Source organism: Eleginops maclovinus, chromosome 19 (assembly GCF_036324505.1).
Source record: "Eleginops maclovinus isolate JMC-PN-2008 ecotype Puerto Natales chromosome 19, JC_Emac_rtc_rv5, whole genome shotgun sequence".
NCBI classification, from domain to species: Eukaryota; Metazoa; Chordata; class Actinopteri; order Perciformes; family Eleginopidae; genus Eleginops; species Eleginops maclovinus.
In genome coordinates, this window is record NC_086367.1 from 18,122,892 (window position 1) to 18,137,152 (window position 14,261).

General features: G+C 41.1%; 1 protein-coding gene across 1 annotated transcript; it reads right to left on the minus strand.

Annotated features, from left to right (window-relative positions):
- Nucleotides 1–98: 98 nt before the first annotated feature.
- On the minus strand, nt 99–5,216 carry LOC134881186 (neutral cholesterol ester hydrolase 1-like). The gene is made up of 5 exons (XM_063908345.1): nt 4,959–5,216; nt 2,873–3,128; nt 2,398–2,467; nt 2,047–2,218; nt 99–1,582 (listed from the first exon to the last, which is right to left on the minus strand). The coding sequence occupies exons 1-5, from the start codon at nt 5,097–5,099 to the stop codon at nt 962–964; spliced, it is 1,260 nt and encodes a 419-aa protein (XP_063764415.1). The 5' UTR covers nt 5,100–5,216; the 3' UTR covers nt 99–961.
- Nucleotides 5,217–14,261: the final 9,045 nt, after the last annotated feature.

Here is a 14,261-nt window from a genome sequence, read left to right on the forward strand (position 1 = left end):
TCGTGGTTCTTATTAGGGTTAGATAAACAACTTTTAAAACCAATAATCACTTCTTCTGCAATTTTGGGACTGCTTCTGTCAATTAAACTTGCAACAACGGTGATTCATTCAAGTTTAATAAGTGCATTCAGGCATTTAAATCACAAAACATTGATTTTATAGTAAGTGCATGTTCTGATACAAAGTGTCCCGTAAGTTAAACACAATGTGAATGACACATGGGATAAACTAAGTAGTAGTGCATTTTTAACATTGATTGTCAAGGAATTTGTAAGGGAAGACATTATTGGGGGACATTACTTCTTGTAGTGCAGGGAGCACAAGTTGTGTTTTCTACATTTTGAGAACACAGAAAAAATCATTTTTTGGGGCACATTCAAATTTTAACCCGATAATTTAAAGTTAGGAGATCACCCAAGTTATATTAAATAACTCATGAAGGATGATAGTTGTCATCACATTTCACTCAAAAACAAAAATGTCAATTTTGTGGTGCCGCTAAAGGTCAGAGAACCACTTAAGTCATTAGGATGTATCCCGTGTTTACAACCTTTCATGGTAATCCATATAATAGTTTGAGATCTTTCAGTCTGGACCAAAGTGAGGGACAAAAAGTTAATTGTTGGGACCCATAATTACATTTCTATCGGGGAAAAAAGGTGCATCAAGCAGTTTAAATGAAAGTTAAATATAAAACAAATTAAAATCATTGTGAAATATATGGCTTAATTGTTTGTGGTGTGGCTTAAAAAGTCATTGAAAAGCTTGTGGCTGTGAATTTGAGTATGTTTGTAAGCTGGTCACAGTGTTAGCCATCTTAATGTTAAAATATGTGCCCTTCTCTGCTGCCAACTAGATGTGTTAGCCCTTGTATGATTCATAAAGCAAGGACTAGTGCATTTGTATCAGTGAAACACTCACTCACTCACTCGATCACTCGATCACTGGATCACTCACTCTCTCACAAGTTGTTCTGCAGCCAGTCGAGGTAACCTCTGACTGCTCTCTTCCCTACATCAAATTCCAGCGGCCAGGTAATGAAGCTGAAACACCCGTGGAAGCCGTCCTCATAGTGATCGATGGTGACCGTGACGCCCGAGTCCTGTAAGCGCCGTGCGTACATCAAACCATCGTCCCTCAACACGTCATGCTCGCATGTTAGGAAGTACGCTCGGGGGGTTTTAGCCAAAACCTCGGGTCCTGCTAACAGCGGAGACGCCCTCACATCCAGGAGCCCCGGCACCTCCTTTGCCGCTCCCTGTGAACCTTTCTCCACAACCAAAGGCTTGTAGTTCTTTTTGTGTTTCGAGGGCAGAAGGACGGTCCAGTCTACCCGCGCCCGCAGCTCTGGAGTGATGTTTGAGTGGTGTAAGGAGCTGTGGTTGTTCGCCAGCAGCTGGGGCAGCAGGGACACATCAGCACCGAAGTACTGCAGCCAGAAGCGGACCATGAGGGGCCGGTAGAGGATGGGAATGTTTTGGTTCTGCAGGTAGGACGGCGTGTTGAAGTCCAGAGCCTGGAGCACGGGGTAGATCAACACCTGGACGCTGAATTTCACACTCATAGTGTCATCTGTTGAAATCTGTGAAAATGAAACATAAGGAACTCAATCCCTCAATACCTATGGCACGATATCAGTGGTGGAATATCACTTAGTTCCTTACCTCAATCGTAGTTAATGGCTTTACGTAGCCAAACACATGATATGCCTACATATGATGCAGTACTGTAGTACTAAACTACCCAGTATGTTAAGAAGAAACCAAAGTTTGCATTGACAAACTACAACAGCAAAATGCTCTTACATTTTATTTTACACAATAAAACTAAAATAAATGTTCTATGAAAATATAATACTGTGACAAGTGCTGTCCTGCATTTTGATTACTTTTACTTTTGCTATTTTGGATACATTTAATTGATAATCCTTTTACTTCAGAAACATTTTGTATTTAGAAATGTACCTGTCATGCAGAATTTAAGTATTTCTTCTTTTACTTAAGCAAAGGTTCTGACACACATTTTTACAGGAGATGTGGTACGTACCTCCTGAGCGACCGCAGCAGCCAGGTTTCCCCCGGCACTGTCGCCGGCCACAGCTATGCGCTCCGGGTCGATAGCATACCGGGCCAGAATCTCTGGAGACAGGAAGTGTTTGGCAGCAGCGAGGCAGTCTAAATATGGCACTGGGAAATGCACCTCTGGATACAGACGATACCTACACACACATTGGTTGATTTACAACTTACAGGAGGCATAGAAAACTTTGACTTTTGACTACTGGCACTCTTTCTGAGGTTAAAGGGTTTTCTAGAACTGTCTACAGTGTGAGTTCACACACTCATATATTTTTATATTTTCTGAAGTTCTCAAAGTAGATTAGTGTTGAGCACATACTCAACAGAGACCACAACGGTGTTGAGCTCGTCCGACAACATCCGGTTGATTAGATCATATGACCCCTTCTCTGAGGATGTGACAGAAAGATGGAAACGTTAACAAAACAAAAGTTGCTGAAATATAATTTTTTTTTGTTTAACAGCACGGCACAAAGACAAACGTTACTACACAGACTCACTTTGTGAAATCCAGAAACGTCACTAAAGGCAGAACATTTTACATATGACATAATAAAACAAGTAAAATCTGAGGATGTTGTAAGGGTAAATTTAAGATCTTGTTAATGCATATACAGTTGCACTTATAACCTATTTAGTATACAAAAAGCTTCTAAACTAGCCTTTGACCAACTGAAAACCGAGGTAACAGATCAAACCACCAGCAGAAGCATCAAAGGAAATATGCCCATGGTCTTTTTCAGTTTCAATTTTCTCTATTTGCTCTAAAAGATGAGAGGAATGTCCAAACTCACTGGTACTGCCGAGGGCCCAGCCTCCTCCGTGGATATACATCAACCCTCTCCTCAGATGACCCTCCCCTCCAGCGGGGGGCTCGTACACACGGACAGGGACGCCGGCGAACGTGATGTCGCTGACTTTAACCCCGAGCATGACCCCTCCTTCAGACTCAGATCTGTCCAGCCCCTGCATCATGCCATCAAAACCTTCTGACGACTGCCTGATGGACTTGATGTAATGATCAAAGCCTAGCCAAGCTTTTAAAGAGGCCTGAAGAGAGAGAAGACATTAAAAAGGGACATTTAATGACAATGTTCAGGTGTTTGTGACTTGTGCCTCTACTGTGACATGTTTACATGATGCAATGTTCAAAAAGGTCTTTATTTTTTCATACTGCCTGAGTTGCATTTTTCACCCTCTGTCTGAAACCAGAGCCCATCTTTTATTTACAGATGTCCCGCCCCTTAGCCGATCATGTACAATGTGTTGGAGCTTTAGCGAATAGAAGTGTGACTGTTAAGTAGTTATGATGTTATTTGAACAAAGAGTGAAAAAGGAAATTGGTGAAAGATCAACTTCCTTCCTCCCTTGGCAGAAACTTGAGACATAACTGTCTCACCGTTGTCCTCCTGCACTTTATGTTACTGATGTGTCTCAGTGCGTCTGCCCTCCTACCCACAAACATCTCAAACTGTCTCAATACTCAGGTTCAACTAAGGCCAGCAGACACAGCTGTTGGACCCATTGGGGGCTCACAGCCATGCAGCCACACTGAGACATTTTGTCAGAGGAGATATTTGTTGTTTGAATTTCCAGCCTTTGACCCTGAACCCTGCCTTTATCTGTTCCTGGCCTTGATCTGTACCTGCTAGCCTGTAAGCTTATGTATCTTTGCTTCCTGAATAAATGACTAAACTGTTCCTGTCTGCCTGGATTTTCTGCATTTGGGTCCTTTCCCTTCTGCCTCCACAGCTGTATCCATTTGGGTTTTTTTCTTTTAAAAAGGTTCATCGTACGTTTATTTATTTGTATGTATTTTAGAAAAGCCGGAATAAAGGCCTTCATTGCAATTTTCATCAACATTTTAAACATTGCTTTAATGCTTATTTAATGCTCTTTTTCAGGTTAGTTTATATTATTATTTTTTTGCATTTGTTGTGTGTCTTGGTGAGGCTGCAATTGTAAATCTAGTCGACAATTAAGGTGCATTGTATTGTATTATCAAAAACATACTTCACTTTTTATAACTCCCTGATCCCCAATCATAGTTGTTGTCACAGTCTGTTCCCTCACTCATCTATTTTCTGCATTAGTATTTCTAAGTCACCTTAGTCACCTGGTAGCCACACTCTGTTTCTCTCGCACACTCTGTTACACCCATCAGATCCACTAGTATAGAAGGGCCCCATTCTGTGAGTAGAACATTAAGCTGCCTCTATCAGTTTGGCCACAGTATCAAATCTGGAACAAAGTTGAGGTGAATAGCATGTTGCCATAGCCGGAACAAACTATCTGATGGCTGCTTTGCAACACATTAACAGCGTGGAAACCGCCCTACTGCTTCAAAATCAATCAGTAAATGTCCTGAAAAAGCTCTTTCACAACGTTTGCACATTTCTCCCTGCTGTTGCTAAAGAGCCTTAACTGATTTGAGCATGACACAACCTGGTAAAGAGAAGCACTGTAGACTCCATAACAGTGCGTAATGCTTGGTTGTGGGAAATGGGGAAAGGTACTCAGTATGTGTCAATACAGGAAGGCTACATATTATGACATCTAAACTGAAAAAACACTGCTTAACTGAAAACAAATTTTAAGACAAGTGTATATTATATGCATTAATAACTATAAAGCTCAAGTCAGTCATTGTAGGGTTAATATTATTCAACACATGGCATAGTGGGAAGGATCAGATTCCAAGTGTGCACACATTGGATGTGTTACTGTGTTATAACATCCAGTGCAAGAAATACATGTATTTTTCCATCTGGAAAAGTACTGCTGTATATTATTGTTTGTGTGCAGAGTAGATCATAATCATTGCTGAACTTGATAACAGCACATGCAGCACAATGCATTACTTATGAAAAGATCTCTCACCAGGTGCATCGTTGTTCGGAAACCAGCATCCAGCATCATCAGCCTCCAGGGCTCCTGGATGGAATCAGGCAGCGGGATGTAAACATAGTAAGCGATTGCCACGGTTAGTGACAGTGTAACAGTAGCTGGCAGCAGCCTCATGGTGTGTGTGTTTGTATGTATGTGTGTGTATGTGTGTGCCAGCTTCAGTGTCTGCACACTGACTGCTGGTTGCAGCCTGTCAATGCAGGAACAACCAGCCTCCACTGTTGGCACTAGAAATGACTTTATAGGACCTTTTAAGGAAAATAACTTCCGGAAAAAATCCTTCAAAATAAAACCTTTATTGGCATCCGTTTTACTTCTAGTCTGAATTAAATCGATCAATTAATGAATGGATTGATTGATATTTCCTTAGTCACTGGGTTTAAAATTATTCAGGTTTGACCTTTTAATAAAACATATTTTTCCATGAATAAAGTAGTTAAATAGTATAGTTACACGTTTCCTTTTTTAACTCACTGTTCATCAATTGTATAGGAGGGAGGTAGCCCATATCACTAGCTTATATCAGCCTACAGTTACATCTTTTGAATGCTTTATTTTAACTGCTACATTTTTAGCTAACTAGAAAAATAAAATCCACTGTATTTTCGTATTCTTGAACCCGGAAGCCGTTTCTTCATTAATCCTTGCAGCTGTTTGGTACACAGTTGTATTACATGGATGTGTCCACGGAGGGGCACAAGAGAGCTGCAGATTGCAGAGACGCACAGTACACCGTACACAGGCCACATATTGGTTCATCTATAGTTTAACATTGCAAGGGGAAAATGTTACGTCTGAAGTTGGCTAGAAAACTGAAAGCAGATTTAATCCAATTGTAATCATTTCATTTTTTCTCAAATATCATCTCAGATGGTGCACAATGTCATTGCTGACAGTTTTAAGGCACATCTAGGTCTAATTAAACCACATTTATACCATTAAATTAAGTTTCTGCTCAGAAGCGTGTTGTACCTTCCAAAGAGAAAACAGTCTGTTGTTTGAGAAAGTGAAGCAAAGACTGGTAAATGCATGCCCTGTGTGTCCGGTAAAGTCTGAAGTGCAACTTACTATTGATGTCTTTATGATTGTTCAAAGGCTATTGATTCTTACGCCTCCGATTTTTCTGTCTGATCAAAGGTTTTTCTTTTCTTCTTTTGGTGTGGTTATAAATATTAACATAAAAGAAAACCATAATCCCAAATATTTTGACACCTTGGAAAATGAATATCAACCAATCTCCTTGATTTAGGATTTTTTCGGGGTCAATTTTGCTTTGATCTGACAGAGTGCAAAGAGAATCGGGAAAGATGACTTCAGAAAGAGAGAGGGTTTCATCAGCAAAGGTCCCCGCAGGCCAAACTCAAATCAAGGACGTTGCAATTACATGCCATGCATCTCAGACCAAGGGTCAAAGAGTCTGGATGTCACTGTCTCACTCTCCCTCTGTGCTATTTATCACCCTGTTTCTTCCCACGGTTACATTTTTAAATGAACACTGTCTGTCCCTGATGGCCATGTGGGAGAATGTAAACAAATATCAGAGATGATGAGGATCTGACCCCCACACTGCACTGGTTTTTCCATAACAAAGCAGCTGGACCACCAGACCAAGTCAGATTAGCTCGTCTGAAGAGCTGTGTGTGGTTCTCAGGAGAAGGCATGGAAAGGGCTGTGGAAGGTCATAGAGATGTCTTTACTTTTGGAATAAAAATAAACCACAAATCTTGTAATATTAGAATTCATAAATTGAGTAGATTGTAAGTGTACCAGTTCAAATTTTTGCTAAAATAAGTGCAAAAATAATATCAGATTATGACCACTCTCTAACTCCAGATGGGTTTCCAGACCTAGAATCTGTCCTTTCAAAATAAGGCTACTGTAGCGTCTTATGACTATACAGACATGAGAGTGGTATAGATCTTTTTATCTACCACCATCTAACAAAAAGAAAACAAGTGAATTTTCCAAAATGTCACAGAATTATAAAGGATTGAATCCATGCTATATGCTATTTTAGGCACACAGTATCAGTGTAATCTGTTATAGAGAGAACAAGAACATGATATAAGGGTGAGCAGCAGAAGGTGATTGTTTGTTTTCCCCCTTTACTGCAATCCAAACTGGTCACCATTGCAACCAATACACTTAAATCTGACCACAGCTGGTGTTCCTCATGAGTCACCCGAAACTACAACTCTTTAAGGTCATGTTGAAATCCTACATCCTGCTGGGTGTCGGTGTTTCACACTTAAAAGATCACTTTAAGTCCGACACGAATGCAATACCTGCTCTCTTTCCAGAAAGCCGTATGAATGAGGGCATCAGCTAATGTGATTAATGTGATATATGTGCGTTGTGTGTGTGTGTGTGTGTGTGTGTGTGTGTGTGTGTGTGTGTGTGTGTGTGTGTGTGTGTGTGTGTGTGTGTGTGTGTGTGTGTGTGTGTGTGTGTGTGTGTGTATGTGTGTGTGTTTGAAGTTAAGAGTGTGCATTAAAATTCCCTCTTCCTGCGACCCCCCTCTTCCCCTTGTGTGTTGGTCTGGCGTCTCACTCCATTCTGTGGTATGGAGGTCAGAGACTCAACAGGACTTAATGCATGAAGTTTTCCATCTCAGACCGTCCCGTCTCGTTGTTCTGCCTCTTTATTGACACTGCCTTTACATGTGTTTGAGCATGTCAAGGTTGGAGTATGGTAAACGATTTGACTCATAAACAGGAACTTGAAGAAACTGCTCTGCATCTGGTATTCAGATTTTCATGGGCTTGGAAAGACCCAGAAGATGTTAAGCAACAACTGCAAGACGAAATGAGAGAATGCAAACGAATTGGAACTGCTTAAAATAAAATGTGGAGGAATTTTTTGTCCCCATTTTTGACACAAGCACTGTTAAGTCGATTAACTTCAACAAGATCTCTTCTGTTTTCACTCGTTTTTAATCTTTTAAAATCTGTTTCAGCAGTGACCAAAACACATTTGCAAAGATCCTTGGCATTATCTGGATAACGTGCATGCAAAAGCAGGAATGTACTACTGCACATGAGAGGGAGAGACCATAAAACCGGGATGCTGACGGGGTCTAGACGACTGTGTCTGGAAAGGGATGAGTTCATGTCAGGACGTATGTCAGCCACAGACCTGTGAGGTAGAGCTTTACTTCCATTCCTTCGTGTCTTCTTTGATGTCAAACGTTTAAACAGAAGACAAGTCCTTGTGGGAAAAGCACAGGTGTAAATAATTTTAAATAATAGCAGCCGAATCATTGTCAGACTGTCTTGTCTTACTGGGACACCTGGTTATAAAGATATCGTCCTTAATGTATCGAGTAACAGCTGTGCTTTTTTCTAATATGACAAATCATTGAGCAGGCAATATCCCCACAGGAACCCTTTCATGACTATAGGTGAGTTTGGGTAGAGTAGCCTCGCACCAGTGTTTCATGTGTAACCACTTCGCAGGTTGAACTAACCCGAGGGTAAAGTGATTTTACACCTCAAAATGAAGTGGGCAGTTCAAGGGTTTTCCACAACCACTGTGCTTTGTAAAGGAGGAAACTACCATCTCTCCTGCTGACAGGAAGTGAGTATTTATTCTAAAAAATGGAGGTTGAAGTTTGGTGGGTTTCCTTTTCTTTCTTCTTTTCTTTTGAAGTGTCACTGACATTATACACATCCTGATAATCAGAATAATTGATATATTTCATTTTTGAATCGTTGAATAAACCAGAGATGTGGGCAGTGATTCAGACGAGCAGGCTCTTTATCTTTGAAATATTTTAGTCTATGTTGCCATTTAAAAAGATTTAGAGCAGCGACATTTCTGCAGACCTTTTGTTAAGAGAACCTGAATCAGTGATGGAAAGTGGTTTAGTACATTTACTGACATAGAGTACTTATTTTGAACTTTGAAGTATTTAGCCTTTTCTTCAGACTCTTTGAAGTTTAAATGGAGGACTGTAACTTGTTATTGAGTCTTTTAATACTGTTGTACTGGCATTTGAGTAGGGCAAATCTGATTAGGATCAACCTTCCTGGAGAAGCACACAGACATGCACATTTTTTTGTTTTTCATAGTGTGGCATCTGTGTGGTATAGAAAGCACTGAACCGGATCAGATTATTGGTTGCTTCTTACTTTATTTTATAGATCATGTTACTCATATCTCACATATGGATATGGGGCATTGTCTGCTTGTGCTTGTTGGGACACACTCGCCACACACATGTACACAGTGACAATAATGTATTGTGGTATTCAAGAATGTCATGGACAGTGGGCCAGTTGGTGTGCTTCATCTGCAACATAGACTATTTCTGAAATGACAAACAACAACCTGTTGTTTCTGTGCCCTCTGCAAAGAAAGGTGTTCCGTCTGAGAGAACGGGAACAAAAGCAGCTCAGTTTTGTGCTGGGTGCCCGGCTGTTGTCGGTGTGAAGTTCAAGTGCTTATTGGTTGAACGCTATTGGCTCTGCTGCTGCTTTATCATCTATGCAGTTTCAGCAAACGCATCATGCTGTGATGCTGCTAATCTGCTACAAAATGCCACGAGTAGATTGTTTACACTGTCTTAATTTGTCTGATGTCTCATTGAGTTTGTGTGGCATGCTACAGAATAGAAAGGAAATGAGCACTAACTCACCAATTGGTCTCATAATCATGATATTTGAACACCTTGTGCTCGGCTATTAGCACATGAGTAATGAGGGTCTACTCTGCTCTGTGTTCTCTGACTCATAGTGCAAGCTCTAACCAGCTAACAACAGGTTGGAGAGATTTTCCGAATCTCATTTATTGTATCGAATGCCCACACAAAATAGCCAGAAGCAAAGAAAGGATCTGACTAACAGTTTCTTTGGGATTTAATTAAAATCTTTGCATTACTGTAAAGGGGAGGAGGAGATATTGAAAGTCAAAACAACTTCTGCTCTGATTTGGTCTCCGCCTGTCGGAGAGACAATAATTCATTCAGTTGTAGAGATGGGAAAAGATTTCACATGCTCTTCATCACCGATTTCACAATTTCTCTCCAGATTTTATTTCCAAACCTGTCCACCACCAACTCCAGCTCATATCTAGCTACTGTCAGACACAGTCTTTCCATTGAGTCAGTTCTTGTGTGTCAACTACATGGGCCAGATGCAGCCATCAAACAGGCCCGGGGGATGGGGTTTGGCACTTTAAAAGACTGATGGTGGAGCTGCATTCAGTGAAGCCAACAACAGATAGCACATTAGTTCCATGAGTCTTTGCATCCCAAAGTCTGGAAAAAGCATCAGGCTGGCAGCCGGTCTTGGCATGGAGCGAGAGGTCAAAGGTGAAGTGTCAAACCGGGACTGATGTGGACAGCCACATGCCTCAGCCCTGACCTTTAACCCCGCGGTGTAAGAGGACAGTGCTTCACTGTTCTGCAGCAGAGATCTGCAGCCTTCACACCCCCACAAACACTTCACTATGACTATAAAAAGCGGCAAATAAAAAACAACCACATTAAAGACAATACAGCAGGGGCTCAGACGGCTGCAGGGATTAAACATAGCAGCTATGATTCAAGATGCATTACAAAAACACTCATGCAGATGAACATGCACACTCACATGACCTCCCACTTCCTCTCATGGCATACTCGGCCAACGCCCCGTCCCACTCCCACGAGCCTCACTCTGGTCCAAATAGGATCCTGATGTGCTGTTAACCAAAACCCCTCCCCACGTTCCCTTCAGCCAGAACCGAGGTTGTTAAACGCGGTTTCACACTCCTCCCCTCACCCTCAGCTGCTGCACTGTAACGATGACAAGAGGCAGCTGTTGTGGCGGTGAGAGGGTGTGATTGATGCAGTAGGCACCAACCAGAGCAGATACACAGATAAATGGGCAGATACTCAGACATGTGGTGGGGGTCACTTTGAGAATCGACACTATAAATATGCAAGCGATTGCCAGTTTATCAGCCCTTGAATCTGTGGTTGTTGGATTGCTTTAAGCTAATTTGTAGCTTGAGTAGCTCAAACACGCTGCGATTAGAGAACGTTTGGACACAGGAGCTGCAGCGAGGACTTTGAGAGCAGCTGAGGAGTCTGGCAGCCTGAAGACAGGAAGAAAGCTTCTTGGTCTGGAGATGGGGGCCAGTTTAGACAGCTGGTTTCATGTAACACTAATAAAAACTCTTCTCCTTTCACTGACATTTCCCTGTGGGGAGAAAAACCCAACTCACAGGGTCACACCAAGATGCAAATGTACGGGTGATCAAGCTGATAATGAGCACAGACACACATCCGAGGCGAGAAGGCTCACCTTGTAAAAATGCACGTGCAGTCGAGGGTTTTATTAGCTGTGGCTTCCTAATAAGCTTGCCTCTGTCTGCCAGATTCAGCCTGGATAGTTAGACTGTGTTGTCAATGTGCGAAAGTGTGAGTGACCTCTTTGTCCTTGGCTCCATACAATGCTGTATTTCTGGCATCTGTAGCTTTCAGCAGAAGCTTAGATTTAGGTGCCTTGTCCTGCAGGCAAGCTCGTATGTACATCATATACGTATGTGTGTGTAGTGAGTGTGTGTTGGTGTGTGAGAGGTGTCGAGTGAGACTCCCTGTTCCATTTTGTCAGGATGTGTCAGCACCATCATCGCCTTTCCTTTTTACCCTTCCAGCCCTCTGTCCTCCACCTCCCTCCTATGCTCTCACCAGGATGGCTTGGTCTTTTTTTAAATGTAGTCTAGGTGTTTTTCTTTTTTCTGGAATAAAGCTCCTAGTCTGCTCCTCAGATTTCCTGTCCCAGAGGGCTTGTTAACACTTATTATGAAAGAAATCTATCCTTCAGCTGCTTTTTGGTTTCACTAAGCATAGCAATTTATTTCTTGGAAAACAACCGACTTACATTTTCTCTCTTGATGTGACAAAAAATTAGCAGGCTAAACCGAGTGTAACCTTTTAGGTACCATTCTTAAGACTTTGACTCAGAAAGTGTTTGGTTTTGTCTGATCCAGTAAGGAAGTTTGATTTTTGGTTCCAGCTTCTTCAAACTAACAAAATGTTGCTGAGCTAAGCTTATATTAGATGCTAAACTATGGTGCAACAACATTTGAAAACATGAACGGCAACATGTCGTTCAAGTAACAACCAGGAAAACAATTCTGGGCAGTTGTTGCTTTATATTTTATTTTTACAGTGACGTTCAATGCTGTGAGCAAAACAATAATCAATATTAATGAGGAAGAAACACAAACCACAAAGATAGTGCATCTAAGAGCTGTGCAAAACAATCCAAATCACTCTTTGAGTTGTGAGAAAATGTGTGGGTTTTATGACTAATTTGGGTGAATTAAAGCTGTAAAGTGTAATTGTACAACTGCTCTTCACTGTGTTTAATACATGTGGCAAGGTATTTGTTGGAATATTTGTGGGAATGGCAAATTACATTAGATACTGATTCTGCTCTCTGCTGCCATCAGGGACTTGTTATGTAGCCTAAAAGGGTTAAACATTTAGGGAGCTTCTTGTTAACTGGTCCTCTTTTTGTACCCCTGGACAGACTCCTCCACTAATTGGGTGTTAGTGTTATTTTTAACCTGTACACACACACACACACACAGGTCCAAGAAGTATAAAGACACACACACAAACGATGCCTCCTTGTCATGCGACGCGGGCCTTGTGATAGTAATGTTGTTATAGGAGACACATTCCATCAGGATTTGGAGGGGGATCCTGGGTGTGTGAGTGTGTGTGAAGAGCTGGGGTGCTTTAAATCAAATCCAGCGCACATCGTTCATCAGCAGGTCTTACTCTCACTCATCAGGCACGGTAACTTCACACCACCAGCGATGCAACCACAAACCATACCCCCTTTTTAGCTGGTTTTCCCCCCCTTTTTAGGTCATCTGTTAAAACCGTGGTTTCATGACTACTTTTAAACGGCGCCGGGTCTCAACCCCTCTCATAACATTGATGGAGGACACAAGTCATCACTTTCTCTTAACAAAACATATAATAATAACAGGCAAATCTGCAGTGCAGGCAGAGTTTTCCACCTGAAATCATTGCTGCTTATTGTATCCATATTTAAGCTGCATCAGGATGTGCTGTCTGTGCTTTTACACGACTGTCTGGTCTCCATAGAAACTCAGATTTTGAGCACAGAAATCTTGCACTTGCACCACATACGTTGTGTTTAAACCCTCAGCCTGATGTGAACACTGTGTTTACCTTTTAATAATTCATAATTCTTTGATCATTAAAGGAGGCACAAGGCAATAACTCTCACACACTTGAAACAAGATCGATTGTTTCATATACCACTGAGGGTTGAGAAAATGCTCCATACAAAAAGCTACACTCAAGAGAGGCGCATAAATCAACATATTAAGTGGCCGTTGAGTCCATTACTTTCTGATATAATCCATAAAAGCGCCTCAAATTTCAAATGTACAGTATGAGTCAGATTACGATCACCGTCCTTCATTTTTAGCTAAAACCAGACATATTTCTTAGTCCTGCTGGGTCTCATATGTCAGTTCTAGATTATATATAAGACAATTAAATATTTCCACACCTCTTTGTTTTACTCTTGGGCAAGGCCAGAAAAGATGAGTCAGGCTCCCTTTACCTGATTTATATACGCAGGTAAAACTGATCATACCTGTATCTGTCACACAACTGTACATTTGAGAAGTTTGGAATGTTTTTGTAAGCTCTGCAATCATTTTCATAAATTCATTTTATGTGTTATAGGCAAAAAACCCAAAATTCACTTGTTCCACCATCTCAAATGTGAATAATTTCAATGTTCCTTCTATTTGGGCATTTTATAATACTAAAATTATGGATTTATTATGAATTAAGGGCAGGGGCTAGGGCAAAAAAATCATCATCAAATTGATCAATAATGAAAATATTGTCAGTTGCAACTTTAATTTGTAGCAATGGCATATGACCTTGCTGTAAAATGATCACCTTGTATGTTTAATGATATTTGCATCAGAAAAATTGTAGTAAACTTTAGGACACTTATCACAATATTAAGTAGCTACACCAGCTTTCACTTTATATTCAACAATATAGACTTCATTAGGCTACATATACACAAATTGGGTACATTTATTTATTTGTTTTTTAATCTCTGCGCTGGTAATAAACTCTGGAAAATAAATACTCCAGAAATGAGCTGTGAACCTAAAAACTCTCCCGCCTGTCACTCTCCTGGAGCCCCCGCCCCGCCTGCCTGTTAACGGGAACTCCCCCTAAGTTCCCCGGTTGTCCTCTCTCTGCTCATTCTCTCCATGAGCTGT